This window comes from Xenopus laevis, chromosome 5S (genome assembly GCF_017654675.1).
Source record: "Xenopus laevis strain J_2021 chromosome 5S, Xenopus_laevis_v10.1, whole genome shotgun sequence".
NCBI lineage: Eukaryota > Metazoa > Chordata > Amphibia > Anura > Pipidae > Xenopus > Xenopus laevis.
In genome coordinates, this window is record NC_054380.1 from 139,210,768 (window position 1) to 139,235,396 (window position 24,629).

General features: G+C 42.0%; 1 protein-coding gene across 9 annotated transcripts in view; it reads left to right on the top strand.

Moving 5' to 3' along the window:
• The window catches only part of ncoa1.S (nuclear receptor coactivator 1 S homeolog), a 125,013-nt gene that overhangs the window by 77,243 nt on the left and 23,141 nt on the right, over positions 1-24,629 (top strand). For all 9 annotated transcript variants that reach the window (XM_041565116.1, XM_041565118.1, XM_041565115.1 and 6 more), the window contains exons 5-12: positions 3,449-3,626; positions 4,929-5,108; positions 6,425-6,520; positions 7,613-7,753; positions 9,448-9,595; positions 10,559-11,888; positions 13,527-13,683; positions 17,900-18,076. In XM_041565116.1, the coding sequence (XP_041421050.1) occupies positions 3,449-3,626; positions 4,929-5,108; positions 6,425-6,520; positions 7,613-7,753; positions 9,448-9,595; positions 10,559-11,888; positions 13,527-13,683; positions 17,900-18,076 (2,407 nt within the window). The remainder of the gene's footprint in view (positions 1-3,448; positions 3,627-4,928; positions 5,109-6,424; positions 6,521-7,612; positions 7,754-9,447; positions 9,596-10,558; positions 11,889-13,526; positions 13,684-17,899; positions 18,077-24,629) is intronic.

Consider the following 24,629-nt stretch of genomic DNA (forward strand, 5'->3'; position numbering starts at 1 on the left):
TACCTGGTTTCTAGGGTCAAGAACTTAGCAACCATTCTATCCATTTAAATGCCAGACTGGATTGCTGCCAAACAATACAAGCGACCATCAGGACTGGAAGGGAAAGTGCAGGTTTACTACCATTCCAAAAAAAACCCTTAACCTTTATTCTACAAACAAAGTGCAAAATGGATTCCGGGTGGAAGTATTCTCTCTCCATTGACTCTACAGTTATTTGAAAAAGTTTGGGAACCCCTCTCAGCCTGCATGATAATTGACTCCACTTTCAACAAAAAAGATAACAGTGGTATGTCTTTCATTTCCCAAGAACATCTGAGTACTGGGGTGTTTTCTGAATAAAGATTTTTAGTGAAGCAGTATTCAGATGTATGAAATTAAATTAAATGTGAGAAACTGGTTGTGCAAAAATGTGGGTACCCTTGTAATTTGGCTAATTTGATTTTGATTTGAATTTAATGCATGTAACTGCTCAATACTGATTACTGGCAACACCAAATTGGTTGGATTAGCTGGTTAAGCCTTGAACTTCATGGGCAGGTGTGTCCAATCATTTAAAGTGACCAATTGCAAGTTGTGCTTCTGTTTGACTCTCCTCTGAAGAGTGACAGCATGGGATCCTCAAAGCAACTCTCCAAAAATCTGAAAACAAAGATTGTTCAGTATCATGGTTTAGGGGAAGGCTACAAAAAGCATCTCAGAGGTTTAAACTGTCAGTTTCAACTGTAAGGAATGGAATGAGGAAATGGAAGGCCACAGGCACAGTTGCTGTAAAACCCAGGTCTGACAGGCCAAGAAAAATACAGGAGCGGCATATGCGGAGGATTGTGAGAAAAGATGACTTAAACTGCCACCTTTAACCCATAATTAATTGGCAGTAGAAATGTTGTACATAGTAAATGACTGCTTGATGTTGGAGGTGAAAACATTACTGGCTAAGTTGGTAGGCAGGTGACCAACCTGAGTATAGTTGTACAGAAGTTTTGGGACAACACTAAAGTCCTCTACTGTATTATAACTTTTTTGGAAGCCACTTTGGAAGTGCGTTACGTTGACCCTGATGTTGTGGAACTACAGCTGTTCCAGTCATCTTGTAAGCTTTTTACAGTTTGTGCTAAATAGGGATAAAATGTAGAAATGTCACCATTGTCCTAGAGAAGATGCGCCCGCACTTGGTTATGGTGGACCTTGCCAGAGTTTCCCACAGGTGAGTTTCTGATTAGTTTGGTGGCCAAAATCATCTGCACAAGGTGAATCTACTTTTACTCAGTGTCCAGTGTTGCTTATAACAAAGAACACAGTAAAGTTTTTATTATGCTTCTGACTGAGATGTTCCTACAAAGTGTGTAGTAGGCACTCTAATCTACTAGCACAATTGCCCAGATCGCCGTAAAAATTCTCCAAAATGTCATCAACTGACATCCCCTAGATAGTTGCTGGTGTTATACAAGAATAATACTTACTACTTTTACATGTTTATATTTAAAGGGGGCATAAAGCCTCTAGGCATATAGGCATAAATGTATGTTTTATTTCAAAATACAAATGATAGGGGCTACAAACAGCACTGGGGAGCAGCAGGCTTGGGGGTAGATTTCTAGGAGGTATTCAAAGGATACATCTCCTGACCGTGTTCTTTGGGACATCAAGCCATGCAGACTTCCCAATTGCTAAACATTTACAGGCGAAGGGCCGCAAGGTAAATAAAATCTGTTATATTTAGCACTAGGGCCCTGTAAGTGGATAGTGCCAAATGCCAATACTTTAGGGATTTCCCTGGATCATTTATGCCCCTAGAAGTGTATGCTGTTAACAATAAATTCTCATTTTATTACAAAAAGAGGTTAGTGGTGAAGTAAAGACAACATTATAGAGGAAATAAATGGTTTGGCAAACCCAACACTTTCATAATTCTCCATCAGTCCTCTCTAGCATGTGCCTCCTACCTGCATGCACACCTAATTTGCCACAATATAATGCTTTCTTTCTAGTTCCACTCTACCCATTCATTACACTACCTTCCCACTCCTTCCTAGGTCCACTTTTCACTTTCTTAAATATTCTTTCCCACAGAATGTTCCTTCCTTCCTAGGTGCATTCCTATCCTAATAATAACTTCTAACAGGCTTGTGCCTCCTGCCGAGGTTCACTCTTCTCTTTCCCAAATCTTCATTCCCACAGGATGGTTTTTCCTTCCTATGTCCATTCCTGTCCTAACACTAACTTCTAACTGGCTTGTGTCCCCATCCTGAATTCACTCTTCTCTTTCCCAAAGCTTCTTTCCCACAGGATGGTACTTCCTTCCTATGTCCATTCCTGTCCTAACACTAACTTCTAACTGGCTGATGTCTCCTGCCTAGGTTCACTCTTCACTTTCTTCCCACAGCCTGGTACTTCCTTCCTAGGTCCATCCCACCCTACCACTAACTAGCTGGATTGGACCTAGGATCACTCTACTCTTTTCTTGCTCTATCTGCCCACAGGTTTGCCCACAGGTTCCTTCCTCTTCTCCTATGTATAATGTTCCCCCTTCAGTAACTTATGTTCTTGTTTCACACCACCTTCTGTTCCGTCCTTCGTTCCTGCCAGTTTTTTCCTCCTTCTTAACTTAATTCTTCCTTTCCCCTGCTTTCCTTCCCTGTAGCCTAATGCCTCCTTCCTAATTTCACTTCATGTCTTTCCTACTCTTCTTACCCTCCAGCTTGTTCATCTGTCAAATATTCACAAACCTTTTCTAGGTCCTTGCTTCTTCACTCAGCTCAAGACTCTTGCTCTCCTTATCTACTCATCACTTGTTCCCCTCTGTTCTTCTCTCTTCTGGTGTCCCTTTTTCTCTTCCCTGTTTTGCACATTTTTCTACCCACATCTTTACTCTTCTTCTACTGACCACATTTTTCCTGATGTTCCCTTTTTCTCTACACATTTTGTTCTTTTCCTAACTCTGTCTTATTGGCTTTAAGGTGGTACCATCACCTAATATTTGCTTATTTTTGGTCTAACTGGACATGTCCAGGGTTGATCATGGTCTAGGGCTGTCACATGTCTGGTATTTTACCAGCCGGGCCAGTAAAAATGATGCTCGATGTTATTAATAGGAAAAATGTATAAAAAAAATATAGGCTATATAAGGCTGGTATTTTTTTTTAGAAAAGGAGGTGACCCTCTCAGGGGTGTGGCCTCAAATGTCTTGCTTTTTTGATTTCCACATATAGAATATATAAAAGTATTTATTATCTCTAATCTACTACTCTTTACCTTTAAATTTCAAGCTCTCTTGAGCAGGACCCTATGTACCTCCTGTATAGTTCAGCTTTTGTATGTAATCTGTATGGTTCATGCTTATACCCTACCATTGTACAGCACTGAGGAATATGTTGTTGCTTTGGTAATGATAATATAGGACAGTATATTGCCAGATCTTAACATTCCCTTTCACCTTATTATTCTACAGGCCCTCGACGGATTCTTCTTTGTCGTCAACCAGGAAGGTAGAATTGTCTTTGTGTCAGAAAACGTGACCAACTACCTGGGCTACAAACAAGAGGAGCTGATGAAGGACAGTATCTATAGTATCCTGCACGTGGGCGACCATGAGGAGTTTGTGAAAAACCTCCTCCCCAAATCTCTAGGTAAAGCACCAACAACAGAACATATTAATGGGAGAGTTAATGCTTTATGGCTGTTCTAGACTAGGAAATTGCAACCAGCAGCCTTTCAACGGACCCAACCCCATATATATATATGTATATTCTGAATGGACCTGGTGCTTAACGAGTCTATTCCTAGTCAAAGTGTTGGTCCTGCAGCCTAATCCTTCCCCCTACCTGTATCTTTGTGTATGTAAATAGTATATTTGCTTTATATTTCAGCCTCCAGTACAGTAGAAGCAGGTGCATTGTGGCCTGAACACATTGGGGCTCTCTATTGGCAGTTAAATAGGCCAAGCATTAGGCAATCGGTTGTATTCATATCTGTTGTACTACAGCAGCAAACATACTGAGACTTGCAGTTCTACAATGTCAACAGCACCCGCCCCCCCCCCCCATGCTGGGTCCTTAGTTTGTCTGATAGTCCCAAATAGATTCTTTGCTTTATTGGGATGAAATCTACTAATCAGTTAATTTACCCATTTCTGTAAATGTCATTGAACTTCCCCAAAGCTCCTCCTTGTCTTCCTGGAACATTTCCCCAATGCTTATGTTCTGTTATATAAGGACTTGTTGTACTCACTGCTTACATTCTGCCTCCTGTGTTATATAAGGACACCGTGGGTAATGCAGAGGTTTATCCCAGGCCTGGTTCCTGAGGGCACCCTACATCTTCTTGGGCAAAAAAAAGTTAAAGGGCAACTATCTTGAAAAAGAAAATGTAAAATAAGCTTCATCATACTGAAATAAGAAACTTTCTACATACAATCGATTAAATATTCTGTACCGTTTCTGAAATAATCAAATTCTGCATGTAGAGAGACATGATGTCTGGTGAGTTTAATTGAGTGAGCTCTAATACATCTTCTAGGCAAAAGGAGACCCTCTATAAGATATATTGGATCATTATATATTAGGATTAATTATATTTTATTTCGGGTCAAGAACATGTATGGGACCTTTAATCTAGAATGCTCAGTACCTGCAGTTTTCTGGATAATGGATCTTTCCGTAATTTGGATCTTCATACCTTAACTCTACTAGAAAATCATATAAACATTAAATAAAGCCAATAGGCTGTTAAGCCTCCAATAAGGATTAATTATATCTTAGTTGTGACCAAGTACAAACGAGTATTTTATTTTGGATTAAATGGAGTCTATGGGAAACAGCCTTTCCGTAATTAGGAGCATTCTCTATTATGGGTTTCCCATACCTGTACTACATTTTGAGTGATTCTATCTAGTGACAGAAAGACAAGCATTTCTGTTTTTTATTCAACAGTGAATGGGGGTTCCTGGTCCCAGGAGGCCAACAGAAGGAACAGCCACACGTTAAACTGCAGGATGCTAATTCGGCCTCCGGATGATCCAGGGGCTGAGAACCAAGAAGCCCGGCAACGGTACGAAGTGATGCAGTGCTTTACTGTGTCTCAACCGAAATCCTTCAAAGAAGAAGGAGAAGGTGAGTTCAGTATTGAAGGAACTGTAACACTGACAAATGAAAGTGTTTTAAATTAATGAAAATATTAATTATTTTTAAATATTATTTTATAACAAGCTGCTGGGTAGCCATGGGCTCAGCCATTCAAGATGGAAAAGGAGAAAAGGCACAGGACACACCACAGATAATAGATAAGCTCTGTAGTATACAATGGGATTCTTCAGAACAGATCTGTTAACTACTATGTATCCTGCGCTTGAATGGCTGCCCCCATGGCTACACAGCAGCTTGTTTATATAAACTATAGTAGTACTTATCTGTTATCTACTGTGTATCCTGTGCTTGAATGGCTGCCCCATGGCTACACAGCAGCTTGTTTATATAAACTATAGTAGTACTTATCTGTTATCTACTGTGTATCCTGTGCTTGAATGGCTGCCCCCATGGCTACACAGCAGCTTTTTTATATAAACTATAGTAGTACTTATCTGTTATCTACTGTGTATCCTGTGCTTGAATGGCTGCCCCCATGGCTACACAGCAGCTTGTTTATATAATCTATAGTAGTACTTATCTGTTATCTACTGTGTATCCTGTGCTTGAATGGCTGCCCCCATGGCTACACAGCAGCTTGTTTATATAAACTATAGTAGTACTTATCTGTTATCTACTGTGTATCTTGTGCTTGAATGGCTGCCCCCATGGCTACACAGCAGCTTTTTTATATAAACTATAGTAGTACTTATCTGTTATCTACTGTGTATCCTGTGCTTGAAGGGCTGCCCCCATGGCTACACAGCAGCTTGTTTATATAAACTATAGTAGTACTTATCTGTTATCTACTGTGTATCCTGTGCTTGAATGGCTGACCCATGGCTACACAGCAGCTTGTTTATAAAAACTATAGTAGTACTTATCTGTTATCTACTGTGTATCCTGTGCTTGAATGGCTGCCCCCATGGCTACACAGCAGCTTGTTTATATAAACTATAGTAGTGCTTATCTGTTATCTACTGTGTATCCTGTGCTTGAATGGCTGCCCCCATGGCTACACAGCAGCTTGTTTATATAAACTATATTATATTGTCATTCCTATAAGACACTTTCATTATTTGTTGTTACTGTTCCTTTATTTACAAAAAAAAGTAGTATTACCAGCTTGTTCTATAGTTATATCCTTTACACAATAATCACCTTGTGGCTTGTGGAGCTGTTCCCGTTACCAGCAAAAGCTCACTCTGAGACTCTGTTTCATTCCGACACAGGCCCCAAGAGAAAATGAAGTGCTAGCAGCGGTCTCCTCCTACAATTAACCCTTCCCCTTCTCTATACCACAGATTTCCAGTCGTGTTTAATTTGCATTGCGCGGAGATTACCTCGACCTGCACCCATCACCTCTTTAGAATCGTTCATCACCAAGCAGGACGCTACAGGTAAGGTGGCAATGATGAGTGTAAGGTTATGTTATGTAGGATTAGGGGTTTCTTGTTATCCGCAATTTATATAGCACTTTACAGACATTACACATCATTCTCCTGAGCCCCTGCCCCAGTGGAGTTTACAATCTAAGATCCGGATCACATAGGGACAATTTTAACCGGAACCATTTATCCTGCCTGTATGTTTTTGAGCTGTGGGAACAATCCTGCTATCCCCTCGGAAACTAAATCAAGCTTCAATTTCAGGATTAATGAGCTTCCCCTGTTGTTATTTTTACCCACTTTTTAATTGCCATTCTTTCCATCTTACCTGAAGAAGATGAGAAAGTGATTGTGAATAGATCCAAGTCACTCTTAAGATTTTAAAGGTTTAATTTACTTGGGGGAAGGTGGCGTCCCCTGTAGGGGGGGTGTGGGGTGCGGTGGGGCCTCTTAGAGGGTGCAGCCCTGGTGAGCCCTGCACCCACCAGTCCAACCCTGATTATGGCCGTGGTTGACTTATCACCTCTCACAGACTTAAGTCAGCATTGCTGACAACTGGAGTTTAGCAGAAGTGTTATCCATGTACCACTCTCCCCAATTTCAGAAAATCACCCCCAGAAAGGTCTCCTTGCCCAACTCAAGTGAAGGTTAATGGTTGACCAGTGCTAACCCCGGCCCTGCAAAAGGCGGAAATGTTAAAACTCGCATTTCTTAGAGAGAAGCCATCTGTGTTATAATGCGTTATTTACCTGCATTAATAATATTCAATTTATTTTATTGCAGTCCAGCATTTGTCAATCTATGAGAGGCTGTTAAGCAGGATAGCTATGCAAACACTGATAGGAGCTGGTGAATTGGCTTTCTCCATGTATTTCTCTTGGCGGGCTGACAGTGAACGTTAGAGGTTGTGTAAACACTTGATTGGAGAACGTGCCACCATCTAGAGCCCAATGAAAACAAATCACTTTATTCCCAGAGAGGCCAAATTAGTCAAATTTTCACTCCTTCAAATAAAGGAGACAGATTTGTCATGTGTCCAAGATGCAGCTTTTTTATTTTTATAAAAAAAATTTTTACTGTTTTTTTTTATTATTTTACTTCCAGGAAAAATCATCTCCATTGACACCAGTTCCCTGCGAGCCTCGGGCAGCCTAGGCTGGGAAGATCTGGTGCGGAAATGTATCTATGCCTTCTTTCAGGCACAGGGCACTGAACCATCGTATGCCAAGCAGCTGTTCCAAGAAGGTGAGACCTTTTCAGGAGATAGAGACTCTCCAGGTGGTCTCATACAAGATAATCTCATCTTCAACAACATGTGGCCATGTATAAGGCACTTAATCCTGTGTTTAAATATTCTTAACACAACCTATAAAGCCTACAGTATCCAATAGGAGTGATGTTGTATTGGCCAAAAATGGCTTTTGGAAAGTCATTTTTCTTTATTTTTCTCTATCTCCTTTTTAGGAGATAGAGAATCTCCAGGTGGTCTCATACAAGAGAATCTCATCTTCAACAACATGTGGCCATGTATAAGGCACTTAATCCCTCTGTGTTTAAATATTCTTAACACAACCTATAAAGCCTACAGTATCCCATAGGAGTGATGTTGTATTGCCCAATAATGGCTTTTGGAAAAAGTAAGGCTGCTTCAATAGTTCCATGCTGCAGAGGAAACATATTATTTATTTATAGAGTCCAAAATGGCTGAGCAGCTGTGATGGTTCTCAATAATCCAGTAGAAAAACTTGACAAAGGGGTAGGTACTCCCCGAGATGTTGCATTGCACTCCGTAATAAATACTTAAAGTGTTTCAACAGACCTGTGTGCCATTGGGTTTTTCTACTGACTATTGCTAGGAGGTGGCTGAACCTCCACCTGTGTGCACCAGGCATCTTTGTACCGCATATTGGGCAGGGTGTGCGAGGTAGATAGTAAAATAGTCATGTACAACTATGAAGCATATTCAAACTTGAGATAATGGTATGACCCACTTGCTCTCCATGCTGCAGAGGAAACATATTCTATATTTATAGAGTCCAAAAAGGCTGAGCAGACGTGATGGTTCTCAATAAACCAGTAGATGGCTGAACCTCCACCTGTGTGCACCAGGCATCTTTGTACCACATATTGGGCAGGGTGTGCGAGCTCCTACACCATTTGTATATGGTTCTCAATAAATCAGTAGATAGTAAAATAGTCATGTAAAACTATGATGTGTGGATTCAAACTTCAGATAATGGTTTGGCCCACTTGCTCTCCATGCTGCAGAGGAAACATATTCTATATTTATAGAGTCCAAAAAGGCTGAGCGGATGTGATGGTTCACAATAAATCAGTAGATAGTAAAATAGTCATGTACAACTATGAAGCATATTCAAACTTGAGATAATGGTTTGGCCCACTTGCTCTCCATGCTGCAGAGGAAATATATTCTATATTTATAGAGTCCAAAAAGGCTGAGCAGATGTGATGGTTCTCAATAAACCAGTAGATAGTAAAATAGTCATGTCCAACTATGAAGCATATTCAAACTTTAGATAATGGTTTGGCCCACTTGCTCTCCATGCTGCAGAGGAAACCATATTCTATATTTATAGAGTCCAAAAAGGCTGAGCAGATGTGATGGTTCTCAATAAACCAGTAGATAGTAAAATAGTCATGTACACAAGGAAGCATATTCAAACTTTAGATAATGGTTTGGCCCACTTGCTCTCCATGCTGCAGAGGAAACCATATTCTATATTTATAGAGTCCAAAAAGGCTGAGCAGATGTGATGGTTCTCAATAAACCAGTAGGTAGTAAAATAGTCATGTACAACTATGAAGCATATTCAAACTTGAGATAGTGGTATTACCCACTTTCTCTCCTTGCCTTGTTCTTCCCTTATAAAACATTCAATTCCCCCCACACTTTATTCTTTTATTGGTTTTCCCACCAGTGATGACACGAGGAACCGCCTGCAGTCCATCGTACAAATTCACGCTGAGTGACGGGACGGAGCTCAGTGCTCACACCAAGTGTAAACTCTGCTATCCACAGAGCCCAGATGTTCAGCCCTACATAATGGGAATCCATATCATTGAAAGGTGATCTCCTCTGTAATAGAAAGCAGCTCTTCCTCTCCTCTTATTTTTCTGGGCCAGGAGCCAGGCCATGGTTTGGGTGGGAACAAAACAATAGCCTCTACAGCCATGAATTATGTGTCCGGAGATGTCTAAAGAGCCATTTTCTGAAACCCCTTAATCCATACTTAAAGTGCCTTGCTCCTTATGTTCTCTGGGGCCTTCAAAGTTTTATTTTATCTTATGGCCTGTCATTCTTTCAATCAATTCCGTACTCAGACCACTGTCTTTTATTAAATGAGTCCCAGAGATGTAATATTAGGGTGTGGCATAGACAATGGGCAAGAAAACTAATTGGGCCAAGAAGGCCACGGGAAAAAGTCTGTAACTTATTTAAATGCCTTCCATTGGAGCATGTTTAACCAGAGAGAGAGAGAGAAAGAGCTTGTTCCCACATTGTTTGCCTGCCTTTTAATTATTTGCTTAAAATACCCAGGCCTGCTTTGACCCTCAGATTTTTATATTCCGCAAAGCCAGGCATTTTCTAACGCCTAGTCTGGGAATCTTAGGCCTCAACATTTCTGTCTAAGAAAAACGTTCACGTTTCCTGGTGACCCTCTAAAAATGTCAGTATGAGAGAGATTATGTTATCTTCTTCCACTCTCCCTGAAAACTGTTGGAGTTCAGGGTTTTATGTCATGCTGTAATCAATTCTAGGACAGGAGTGGGCATTAGCTTTACCAGGAATGGTAAGGTCATCCAGGAACAGGAGAGGTAAGAATGAGAGAGCCTGGGCCACAAGCTTCATCTTTTCAAAGATATTAGAATTTTTATAGCAAAGGAAACATGTTAATAAGAGTAAAACGAGAGTATATTTAAGCACATTAAACAAGGCTCTAAAATCAAGTGTCAGTTATGTAAATTGGCAATGCTATGTTTTGGATTTCCTAAATGGATTGTTAGAATTTTCTCTATTTTTACCCCCAGGGATCAAAGCTCTCTTTGTACTCAAGAAAACACTAACTCAGGAATGTCACTTCCCCGCCTCAACCCTTCAGTTAACCTCACCATGTCCCCAGCTCAAGGGATCCCCTTTTCTTCAGCAACCTCCCCGTCCAGTGGCAGCATGCTCACCTCCAGTATAAACCAGCATCAAGTCACAGGCATTCATAATAGCTCCAACACCAGCCAAGCAAACTTTGGGTGTTCACCTGCAAGTCAATTTGGAACCAATGTTGCCTTAAATCTGGGGCAGGCTGGGCCCCAAAACAGTAACAATCTGAACCTCAACAATTCCCCCATGAGCAGTCCTGGAATAAGTCCTCCGCAGTTCATGTCTCCAAGGCCACGGGCTAGCCCAGGACTGGTTTCTCGGTCTAGGGCATCAGGTAATCCTTTTTCTCCCCCCGTGCCTGCCATGCACTCCCCAGTAAGTATCTCCAACAGTGGCTGCAACAACAATAACAACAGGCCTTTCTCAAATGTTCCCTTAAATTCCATGCCTGTGGTGAATGACCCTAACACCCCTTTAGGATTTTCTTCTCTCTCTCCCGGCATGACAAACAATGTATCAACCATCAACAATGGCAGGATCTTTTCCAATACCCCAATGAACACTGTTCAGGGGATCAATGAAGGACCCAACCCAACTGTTGGATATTCCACTACATCCCCTGTACTGCGTCAGTTGAACTCACAGAACTCCCCAGGGCGTCTCAATATGCAGCCTGTAAAAATGGAGCTGAAGGACAATAGTAATGGCAATAGTAGTGAGAGGGCTGTGGAGGGTGAAACTAAACCCTCTTTGGCCGCCTCCAGTAACAAACTTGTACAGCTTTTAGCATCAACAGCAGAGCAGCAGTTGCGGGATGTGGACACTAGTTGCCGGGACCCTTTAACTTGTCCTGTTGTCACTAACACAAGCTGCGGAAGTTCTTCAAGTGGAACGTGTCCTTCATCTCACAGCTCTTTGACGGAACGTCACAAGATATTACATCGGCTCCTTCAGGAAGGGAGCCCTTCAGACATTAATAGCTTATCTCTAGATCACGAAAAGAAAAACACTGGCTCAGCCAACAACCCGCAGGAGGTCAAAATGGAGTCTGAGAGCGACAAGAAAAAGGACTCCAAAGATCACCAGCTCTTGCGCTACCTGTTGGACAAGGATGAGAAGGAGGTGAAACCTTCTTCTGCTCTGACTCTGGATGATGTGAAAGTAAAATTGGAGAAGGCTGAACAGGGGGAGCAGTGCAGCTCCACTCCCAACAAATTGATCAAGCCTGGACAAGAGGATATTAAAATGGAGACACAAGTCCAGGTTAGTCTACTGCTAAAACATGTATTTGTCAACTGGTACTTTCCAATTTATTTTTCTCCAGTTTTTAAAAAATGTATGCATTTAAAATGCTCACTATTTGAAATGGCTATATTTTTGATTCCTGAATATGATATAAACTATAGTAGTACTTATCTGTTATCTACTGTGTATCCTGTGCTTGAATGGCTGCCCCCATGGCTACACAGCAGCTTGTTTATATAAACTATAGTAGTACTTATCTGTTATCTACTGTGTATCCTGTGCTTGAATGGCTGCCCCCATGGCTACACAGCAGCTTGTTTATATAAACTATAGTAGTACTTATCTGTTATCTACTGTGTATCCTGTGCTTGAATGGCTGCCCCCATGGCTACACAGCAGCTTGTTTATATAAACTATAGTAGTACTTATCTGTTATCTACTGTGTATCCTGTGCTTGAATGGCTGCCCCCATGGCTACACAGCAACTTGTTTATATAAACTATAGTAGTACTTATCTGTTATCTACTGTGTATCCTGTGCTTGAATGGCTGCCCCTATGGCTACACAGCAGCTTGTTTATATAAACTATAGTAGTACTTATCTGTTATCTACTGTGTATCCTGTGCTTGAATGGCTGCCCCCATGATGTCACTCTTCAAGCTATCATGGTGGAACTGTAACACTGCAGGATATTACTTGTATATAGTAAGTTTCCCCTCATTTTACATTGTTGTTTTGTGGTCCCACCTATATATTATGCATAATACATATCTGATTTTACATTTTCCTGGATTTTACATTACTTCTGTACTTATTTCTGGTCCCCTGAAAAATGTAAAATGGGGGTTCTACTGTATATCTATATTATCCAGACCTGTCTTGTATTGGGTTATTGTGTCCAACAAATGAGGCACCATCTGCACTTTTACTTCTGCTTTGAGGGGGGAAAAAAGTCCAGAAATTTGCCTAAACCCGTTACTGGCACTAGAGTAGGGTGACCTCTATGACCCAGATGGAGAAGATTCTTGAGACTGACTCCGCCAGTTATTCCAAGTTTCTGTGGGGAAGTATTCATTCAGTGACAGCCCAGACCTCCCCAACTTTTTCACAGCGTCTCCCCTTTGTCTCTGTGACTCATTAACATGCAGTGATTATTCAATGATCATGCTTTGTACAATCTCTTGCAGATTATGGGGGGCTTTGTCCTTAGTCGCACCTTAACCAAACTGCCCTTCTTGGCTTGCACTTCTCTTACAGTAATTTTCATGCAAATCTGTTCCTGACCGCAAAATAAAAAATAAAAATAAATAAATCGATTCTCACGTGTTAGTTGGCACATCACAAAACATTCCCTCTGAGCCGGCTGCCAGCTCTGCCAGGACTTTCTTGTTGGTTGGAAACAGCTCTTTGTGTGGCACAAGTCTCTGCTCAGCTTTAATGCTTTTTGTTTACTTGCCCCTCAGATACAAGTATTTGCCCTGTATTCCCAGAAGCCTTTGCAACAGTATTTCCCTGTGTCTCAGGAGGCAACACGGCAGCTCCCACCCAAGTACTAATATATAGAGAAGGAATGTTCTGAGACTGTACTGGTGGGAAGTGATACTTATAAATAGGGTGCAGTTGTATGTTACTAATGATGCCGCTCTCTCTTTTCAGTTTGCAGATGACTTTGACCAACTCGATCAGCTGTTGCCTACACTGGACAAAACTGCCCAACTCTCTGGAATTGTGCCTGACCGGACGGATAATAGTGCCCCATTACCCTCGTCACTACAAACAGGCGCTGTGGCGAGAACCCCCACCCGACTAAACAGTATGTGATGAGCTCAATGTCATGTTACTGCTGCTCCAGCATGCCTCGGCACCCATGGGTGCAAACACATGGGCGACTTCTCTTGTGTAACCTGTCCTTTGCCTCAATGTATTGCTTATTTTGCATTGAAGCGATAATAAATCTCAGCCTTCCTTGGTGTGGCACCATTGTTCATTATAGGCACCCCTTAAGCCTCTTTGTAAAAATGCTGAAGGACATGAAACTCAATGACTTGGGTGGGAGGCAGTTGTGATGGATTCTATTCACTGAGCCGATGGCCGTGGCCTGTCTAGCCCGTAATCACCCTAGGGTGTGTATTTGATTTCTGGAGCCTTGAGCTTTTTCCAGTCCAACATCATTTGTTGCTTTAGGAGCTGGGTTATAAATCTGATTTCGGTATGGCAAGGAGTTGCATTAAGTGAGTGACTGTCGTTGACTTTAGCTTCTCCATCATTTTGCCAACAAGCACCATGAGTAATGTTGGACAAGAGATGGGCTCAAAGCTCCACCATCACACTTGCCTGCTCAGGGGACAAATCCCATACTGGGTTAGACTGGAGGTGACAATGCATAAGACAAGGCCTGGATTTGCCGTTTGAGACCCTAAGTGAAAAGATGTCCAACCTGTTGCCATTTAATCCATTGGTTTGGGCAGAACCCTCCAACAGTGTTTGGATACTGGGAGTTCATATAATGTAGTGCTTGCTGTATATTTTGTATAGGGATTATCTTGACTAATATTAACATCAGAATAATCTTTACAGCGAATAGTGATGGGTGAATCTTGTTTCACTTCATCGAAAATTCGCAAAATTTCACCAAATACATTGAATTTTTTTTTGACGCATGAACATTTTTTCACCCATTGGAGTCTTTTTTGCGGCGAATCCTGGAAAAAATATTATGCTCGTCACTAACAGAGAGTCTATACTGTTTTTGGGTAGGAGAGAGGGGGAATTTGCTCTGCCCCCCCAGGACATAGATATATATATAATTATTCCTTTATGCAGTGGCGGAACTACTGGGGGAGCAGAGGGATTGCACCCCCTCGGGGTCCCCCGTTGGTTTCCACACCTGCGTATCCACCAAGAAGAAGGCCTGGCGCCAGTTAGTTACATCATCATTTATTTATATAAAGATACGCAGTGCTTTATTACTGCCTTTATGTCCAACAGGTGGCCCCTCCAGCTGTCACTGAACAGACCCTCTCAGACCCTGAGTTTTTTTTTCAACCCCCTAATTGCCAGGATTAGTAAACCTTAAAAATAAGTGAATATAAAATTGATGAGGGGGCTATTCTAAGAAATTTTGCAATGTACATTCATTATTTATTTTCTTTTAATTCCAAGATATTAAGGGATACATGTACTGTTAATATGAATGAATTTTGTTACAACAGCGCCACCTGCTGGTCATTTTCCCACCAGTCTGACCAGCAAGTAGTCAAGGAAGTTGTCAGGAGAAAGAAAGGTTTACTTATCCTTTAACAAGAACCCTAACACAGTCCCCCCCTTTACACTGCTCTTTAACACTCCAGTTGACATCACATTAAAGTGCATTTTAAGGTGACTTTTTCCTTAAATATGAGAACCTGCAGGAGACCGGCAAATAAACGTACCACAAAGTCACCGCTGGGGCAGAGTAGATTTGCGATACGTTTATGCCATGGAGTTGTGTGGGGCTCATTCTCAACCACCCGGCACTGTGACGTCTCCTCCTCCGTCCTGACAAGGGTTAATGTTTCAGAAACTTTGAGGGGAATATAGACAACAGTGAGGAATGTGAGAGGAATTTTCGGGCGAGTTTTTTCATGTTTCAGTCAGGGGAAAATACATATTGGGCATCTGCCAAACTGAGCCGGAGCAGCCAGGACTTTTTCCCCTTGTGTTTCTAATGGGCTTCTCTAAATCAATCAGACTAGTCCTGGTGTGTCTAGAAGTAGCTCTCTCACCAGCGCAGGACTGTCAGTCTCTCAGAGACGCCACAGAAGATGTGTCAGACAGCCCCTCTCATGTCTGCGAGAGCGTCGAAAAGTGAGTGAAACTGGCGCTTAATGGAGTGTCATTTCCTCTGCCTGAGTGAGATGTGACAGCCATGTTTATAGATCACTGGTCGTCTGGCTGCTGCCGATATTCTATTTACAGGCTTTAGCTTCTGTGTCGCAACATCAGGCCTGCTCCATGTTAGCCCCCGTGTCAGCCAGTAACCCTTAACCAGTAGCCCGTGGGCAACATGTGACTCCCCAACCCCTTGGATGTTGCTCCCAGTGGCCTCAAAGCTGGTGCTTATTTGTGAATTCTTGGCTTGGGCAGAGGTGTAACTAGATGTTGCTGGGCCCCACAGTAAATTAAATTTTGAGGCCCAAAAACATTGGTATGTTGACCTATTCTACTAAGATATATTACAATTGCTCAATAATTTGGGCCTTACTGGGCCCTCTACATTCCTGGGCCTGTAGGGTCTGCTTCCTCTATAGTTACACCTGCTTGGAGGCAAGTTTTGGTTGCATAGAAACCAGGTGTCCTGCCAAACAGCCTCCTGCAGCTGCCAGTCCTCATAGGGGCTTCCAATAGGGGCTACCAATAGCCAATCACAGTCCTTATTTTACATCACTCAGGAACATTTTTTTGCTTGTGTTGCTCCTCAACTCTTTCTACATCTGAATGTTGCTCAGGAGTAAAAAAGGTTTGGGGGCCCAAGTGTAAGGGTTTGGCATACCCGACTGTAAACATTGCCCCGACCCCTCTAAAAACCCAGAATTTGCCCCTTAACTGAATTAAAGGCCTAGCTGCTAAACTACTGGGCTGAGGATAGAAAGATGAGCAATAAAGATGGGTTTGTTCATTTTTAAAATTTAATATAACCAGGGTTTCCACAAGGTTTTCCAAATTAGGAAAGAATATTAAAGTTAATGGACAGAATATTAAAGTTAATGGCATGGTGATCAGCCATTCTCTGATAGCCATGTCATAAGCCCGCCCCTGAGGCATTAGACCCGTCCTACCTCTGACACCACCCGCCCCTCCTCTGATGTCACCTTCTCCTACTCTGATGTCACCCGTCCGCCTCTAATGTCACCCGCCCGCCTCTAATGTCACCCACCCCTCCTCTGATGTCACCCGCCCCTCCTCTGATGTCACCTGCCCCTCCTCTGATGTCACCCGGCCGCCTCTAATGTCACCTGCCCCTCCTCTGATGTCACCCGCCCGCCTCTGATGTCACCTGCCCCTCCTCTGATGTCACCCGCCCGCCTCTGATGTCACCTGCCCCTCCTCTGATGTCACCCGCCCACCTCTGATGTCACCCGCCCACCTCTGATGTCACACGTCCCCTGCCTGGAGTTGATCTATTGAAAAGGTCGCAGCTAGTGATGAGAAAAAAAATTCACTGTGTTTCGCCTCAAAAAAGACATCCATAGACTTCAATGGGTGAAAGAAATTATCTAGCAACAAAAAAAATTGACGCCCGTACACTGTATTGCATCTTGGCGAATTTTTGCCATTTCGCTAATTTTTGGAGAAGCAAAACCAGTCAGATACTTTGCAGAGCATTTGCAGATCATTTATTTTTTTAGATGGGGTCAGTGACCCCCATTTGAAAGCTGGAGAGAGCCAGAAAAAGGTGGCAAATAATTAAAAAACTATAAAACAGAAAAAATGAATGCCAAAGTTGCTTAGAATGAGCCATTCTATAACATACTAAAACTTAACTTATAGGTGAAACCTCCCCTTTAATATCAGCAAGGGGCCAATAGCCTTGGTTCATGAACTCCCTGTTCCCTCTGTGACACATAACTGAAGTCCATTATGAATCTGGGCTTTGTACATAGCGTGTGGTCGTGTGCAGGGCTCGTGCTTTTATTTAGCATGGTGGTTTTCTGGGCCCAGAGCCAGGCCAGGTTTCAGAGGCAGCCGCCCAATGTTTTATTTAGCTCTTGGCAAAACATGGAGGGACTGATGCTTCCTCTAGTCCCAGAATGCATTGCATCAATTTATCAAGGAGGTCACTAAACCTTGGCATCATGGGAATTCCGGTGCCCTTAGCTATTAGGCCCTATGGGCAGTGGCCCACCTGCTGTTGCAAATACAAGCACCAGCATTCAGAAAGAGCTGGGAGCTGTAGTTCAAGTTATAAAAGAGGATTGGCTTTGCTGCTCTAACAATCAAGGTGTTACCTGCTCTCATTACAGCTAATATGTGTTTTTTTCTGTCCTCAGGCTTTAATGGAATGAACAGCAGCCAATCCCCATTTGGATTTTGTGACCCTATGGACTCTATGCAGTTGGACCTGAACCCATTTCCATCTCCGAATGATGCTAGTCCACATTCAAGACTAACACCGGACCTGGGGCGCAGTGGGGTGCCTGAGGCTACTGCTTTCCAAACTGATCCAGGTAAGTGATTTTCACTCAGGGGTATAAACTTATGATAGCAGGTATAGTAGGGAGAGATGGTGCCTATAGTAACAGTGGATAATAGTCTCTGGGAAGGGAGTGTGACTGTGGGATAGCAGGTATAGTAGGGAGAGATGGTGCCTATAGTAACAGTGGATAATAGTCTCTGGGAAGGGAGTGTGACTGTGGAATAGCAGGTATAGTAGGGAGAGATGGTGTCTATAGTAACAGTGGATAATAGTCTCTGGGACGGGAGTGTGACTGTGGGATAGCAGGTATAGTAGGGAGAGATGGTGTCTATAGTAACAGTGGGATAATAGTCTCTGGGAAGGGAGTGTGACTGTGGGATAGCAGGTATAGTAGGGAGAGATGGTGTCTATAGTAACAGTGGGATAATAGTCTCTGGGAAGGGAGTGTGACTGTGGGATAGCAGGTATAGTAGGGAGAGATGGTGCCTATAGTAACAGTGGATAATAGTATCTGGGAAGGGAGTGTGACTGTGGGATAGCAGGTATAGTAGGGAGAGATGGTGTCTATAGTAACAGTGGATAATAGTCTCTGGGACGGGAGTGTGACTGTGGGATAGCAGGTATAGTAGGGAGAGATGGTGTCTATAGTAACAGTGGATAATAGTCTCTGGGAAGGGAGTGTGACTGTGGGATAGCAGGTATAGTAGGGAGAGATGGTGCCTATAGTAACAGTGGATAATAGTCTCTGGGAAGGGAGTATGACTGTGGGATAGCAGGTATAGTAGGGAGAGATGGTGCCTATAGTAACAGTGGATAATAGTATCTGGGAAGGGAGTGTGACTGTGGGATAGCAGGTATAGTAGGGAGAGATGGTGTCTATAGTAACAGTGGATAATAGTCTCTGGGAAGGGAGTGTGACTGTGGGATAGCAGGTATAGTAGGGAGAGATGGTGCCTATAGTAACAGTGGATAATAGTCTCTGGGAAGGGAGTATGACTGTGGGATAGCAGGTATAGTAGGGAGAGATGGTGCCTATAGTAACAGTGGATAATAGTCTCTGGGAAGGGAGTGTGACTGTGGGATAGCAGGTATAGTAACATAGTAACATAGTAACATAGTAAGTAAGGTTGAAAAAAGACACATGTCCATCGAGTTCAACCTTTTTTTTTTTTTTTTTGTTTATTAACTACCTATCTGCCAGTTGATCCAGAGGAAGGCAAAAAACCCATCTGAAGCCTCTCCAATTTGCCTTAGAGGGGGAAAATTCCTTCCTGGCTCCAAAATGGCAATCGGACTAGTCCCTGGATCAACTTGGACTATGAGCTATTTCCCATAACCCTGTATTCCCTTACTTGCTAAAAAGCCATCCAACCCCTTCTTAAAGCTATCTAATGTATCAGCCTGTACAACTGATTCAGGGAGAGAATTCCACATCTTCACAGCTCTCACTGTAAAAAAACCCCTTCCGAATATTTAGGCGGAACCTCTTTTCTTCTAATCGGAATGGGTGACATCGTGTCAGCTGGAAAGACCTACTGGTAAATAAATCATTAGAGAGATTGTTATATGATCCCCTTATATATTTATACATAGTCATCATATCACCCCTTAAGCGCCTCTTCTCCAGTGTGAACATCCCCAATTTGGCCAATCTTTCCTCATAGCTAAGATTTTCCCTTTACCAGCTTAGTTGCCCTTCTCTGTACCCTCTCTAATACAATAATGTCCTGTTTGAGTGATGGAGACCAAAACTGTACGGCATATTCTAGATGGGGCCTTACCAGTGCTCTATACAGTGGGACCCCCTCCTCCCGTGACTCTCTGCCCCATTTAATACAACTCAAGACCTTATTTGCCCTTGATGCTGCTGACTGGCATTGCTTGCTACAGACAAGTTTATTATCTACAAGGACTCCAAGCTCCGTCTCCATTATGGATTTGCCTAGTGCAGTCCCATTAAGGGTATAAGTGGATATTGTTACATCCCAGGTGCAGGACTTTACATTTATCAACATTGAATCTCATTTGCCACTTAGCTGCCCAGATTGCCAGTTAGTCAAGATCCTGTTGCAAGTGCCACATCCTGGATGGAATTAATTGGGCTGATAATTTTGTGTCATCTGCAAACACTGATACATTACTTACAACACCCTCCCTAAGTCATTAATGAACAAGTTAAATAAAAGTGGACCCAATACTGAGCCCTGGGGGACCCCACTAAGAACCTTACTCCAAGTAGAGAATGTCCCATTAACAACCACCCTCTGTACCCGATCCTGTAGCCAGTTTCCTATCCATGTGCAAACGACTTCATTAAGCCCAACAGACCTTCGTTTAGAAAGCAGTCGTTTGTGGGGCACAGTATCAAACGCTTTGGCAAAATCCAAATAGATCACATCTACTGCCCCCCCACTATCCAGAATCTTACTTACCACATCATAAAATGCAATCAAATTCGTCTGACATGACCTATCCTTCATAAAGCCATGCTGATTGTTGCTCATAATGCCATTCATTAGGACAAAATTTTGAATGTGATCCCTTAACAAGCCTTCAAATAATTTGCCCACCACAGATGTCAAGCTTACTGGCCTATAATTGCCAGGCTGAGATCGTAATCCCTTTTTAAATATTGGAATAACATCAGCTTTTCTCCAATCCATAGGCACCATACCAGATGACAGTGAATCTGAGAAAATCAGAAATAAGGGCTGGTCTAAAACTGAACTAAGCTCTCTTAGAACCCGGGGGTGTATGCCATCAGGCCCTGGAGCCTTGTTTACATTCATTTGTATTAAAGCTTTTTGAATCATATCCTGAGTCAGCCACTGACTAGATTGAGCTGAACCATTCGTGCAGTTATTAAGTGAGCCTGTGAACCCAGACTCCTCTATTGTATACACTGAAGAAAAGAACTGATTTAACACATTTGCCTTATCTGTATCTGTTACAACCATACTGGTACCATTATTTAATGGAGCAACACTCTCAACCTGCATCTTTTTACTATTAATATATTTAAAAAACTTTTTAGGGTTAGTTTTCACCTCCACCGCAATTAACTCTTCATTTCTTTTCTTAGCCTTCCGGATTGCTGATTTACAACATTTATTACAGTGTTTATATTCATTAAATGCAGCTTCTGTCCCTACAGATTTGTAGTTTTTAAATGCCTTTCTCTTCTTTCCCATTAACTTCTTTACCTCTGTATTAAGCCACACAGGATGATTCTTAGAGCTTCTACGTTTAGTCCTTAAGGGAATAAATTGAGAACAGTAATGATTTAATATCATTTTAAAGGACAACCATTTCTGTTCTGTGTTTTTAGCTGAAAACCTAATGCCCCAATCAATGCTCTGTAGGGCAGCCCTCAAGGCACTAAAATTAGCTTTGGCAAAATTCATGTTTTTTGTTGCCCCAGTATATTTTTGTTTTTTGCACCAGACATTAAAAGATATAACATTATGGTCACTATTACCCAGGGGTTCAATGACTTGCACATTTGCTATAAGTTCTGGGTCATTTGAGATCACTAAATCAAGAATAGCATTTTTTCTGGTAGGCTCCTCAACAACCTGTGCTAAAAAATTGTCGTGCAATAAGTTTATAAACTTGTTCCCATTAACTGATCTAGCAGTACCGTTGCTCCAGTCAATATCTGGATAATTAAAATCCCCCATTATCATTACTTTACCTAAACTAGCAGCCTTTTCTATTTGCATTAGGAGCTTTGTCTCTTCCTCCTCACTTACATTAGGGGGTCTATAGCGACTCCTACAACTAATTTGCTGGATTCTTTACAATTGGTGAAGAACTCCACCCATACGACTTCTGGCCCCTCATTTTCTAACATAACCTCCTCCTTTATATGAGCTTTTAAATCCTGCCTAACATACAGACATACAGTACCCCTCCTCCTTTTCTATTGCCTCTGTCCCTCCGAAACAAAGTATAGCCACTGATATTTACTGCCCAGTCATGCGACTCATTCAGCCATGTTTCGGCCACACCAATCACATCATATTTTAGTAGGGAGAGATGGTGCCTATAGTAACAGTGGATAATAGTCTCTGGGAAGGAGTGTGACTGTGGGATAGCAGGTATAGTAGGGAGAGATGGATCCTATAGTAACAGTGGGATAATAGTCTCTGGGAAAGGAGTGTGACTGTGGGATAGCAGGTATAGTAGGGAGAGATGGTGCCTATAGTAACAGTGGATAATAGTCTCTGGGAAGGGAGTGTGACTGTGGGATAGCAGGTATAGTAGGGAGAGATGGTGTCTATAGTAACAGTGGATAATAGTCTCTGGGAAGGGAGTGTGACTGTGGGATAGCAGGTATAGTAGGGAGAGATGGTGCCCTATAGTAACAGTGGGATAATAGTCTCTGGGAAGGGAGTGTGACTGTGGGATAGTAGGGAGAGATGGTGCCTATAGTAACAGTGGATAATAGTCTCTGGGAAGGGAGTGTGACTGTGAGATAGCAGGTATAGTAGGGAGAGATGGTGTCTATAGTAACAGTGGGATAATAGTCTCTGGGAAGGGAGTGTGACTGTGGGATAGTAGGGAGAGATGGTGCCTATAGTAACAGTGGATAATAGTCTCTGGGAAGGGAGTGTGACTGTGGGATAACAGGTATAGTAGGGAGAGATGGTGTCTATAGTAACAGTGGATAATAGTCTCTGGAAGAGGAGAGATGATGATAGTAACACTTTATATAAGTGCTGTCCAACATGGGACCCTTGATTTTACTCCAAGCTCCCCCTCCAATAAAGAAAGCTCTGGACTAGCAGGGAAATACTCAGTATATTACTCAGTATAAATACACAACAAGCATCTGCAGTCCATCATGTCAGTGAGATGTGAGTGAATACATTCCTGACTTACTATGTCACATTTATATAATATACATGTTTTGAGCCTGAACACAAAGCCAGTCACATGGAGCCGCAGCCTCACATCTATTTATTAGCTCTGTTTGCAGATCTGCCTCGTTATTCTCGGAACTAAAATCTGAAATGTGACCGAGACACGTGTTTGTTAGTCGCCCGTTTCGCCCTGAGACATCAGATCCTTTGAGAAGGAAACGACGGACCCCCGCTGGCTTTAATCCTACAGAAATAAATGATTAGAATTTCATGTGTGATCATTAACATTTGTGTTTAAACCTCTGCATAAAATCTAAAGGGCATTTAAAATCTGTTCCTCGGGGTGATCCATTAGCATCATGGGGGAGGCTTGTGTGCGGCAGAAACCACTAGCAAATGTCCCAATAATTCTATTTCTGTTTTGCAGTGAAACCCGATAAATAACGGACTTTTTGCAAATGTATTTTTTAATTGTTCTTTGTGCTTGAAATAGGAACCCTTAAAAGGCAATTGTCATCTCCAAGAATAAAATCCATAAATCTTAAATGGTTGTAAAAAAAATACAAAGTCTGGTTCGGAAACAGCCTTTTTTTTAAAAAAAAATTATGGCTTCTGAAAATTTAAAGGGGAAGTAAAGGTTTCAAAACGGATAGATGCAGAAAGTGGTTCCTGGAGCTCTTTAACACATTACTCATTTTTATTCGTTTGTGGGAAAAGAGTCTCTAAAAACAGCAGCTGTCACAACATTGTTTTGAGTCCAGTGATATTGTTCCAGCTCTAGAGGGTCCAGCGTAGAGAACTACCAGCACTAAAGTTTGGTGGTCCACTGTATGTACAATTAACCCTGCCTGCAGTGATCTGTGATTGCTACTTGTTCTCTAATAGAGTTTTCTTAAAGGGCATGTAAAGGAAAAAAAATAAAATCCCTTTTTTACTCCTATCTCAAATATAGTTTAATTAAAAAATGTGTACTGTTTTTATAAGAAACCTGACTGTATGCAGTGAAATTCCCCCTTCATTTACTGCTGTGGATAGGAATTGTCAGACGGTCCCTAACTGCTCTGCAGGGAAACAATCATACTTATGAACAGCAGGGGGAGCCCCCGACGTAGAGATTTGTATTGGATTTTATTTGTGCCTTTACATCCCCTTTACTGTTACCAACTCCAGCTGCAGGGACAAAGATCATGGAGCCAGATTTAAACAGATAAACTTGGATTCAATTTGGAGGATTATTTTGCTGCAGCCACTGGTTCTGTAGAGTTGGAGATTGTTTGTATTAAACAATACAAAAACTATAAAATCCACATTAGATTACATGACAACACAGGAGCCAGTGCAGTCTGTATATTCTGATTATTAATCAGTCTTGTTGTATCGGCTTCTGGCAGATATTATTTGACTTGTGCTGTTTTAATAATTTATGAGGATCCCTAAGCAGCCCAGACCACACTGAGCATGTGCACAGTCTTGGTCTTGCAAAGATGTATAACAAAGTTACAAGATGGTGACCCCCTGTGGCCAACTTTGAAAGCATAAATCATGTGTTTGATTAGACTTGTGGTGCAGTAAGTTCATGTTTATGTTTAGTATCCAAAATACAGCATTTCTAGCCTTATTCTATTTTAGACTTTACTTCCTTTTTAAAAACTCATTACATACAGGGGAGCATTGATCTGCTGGGATTCTATCATCTTGGGCAACAGTGTGCCAGGCTCT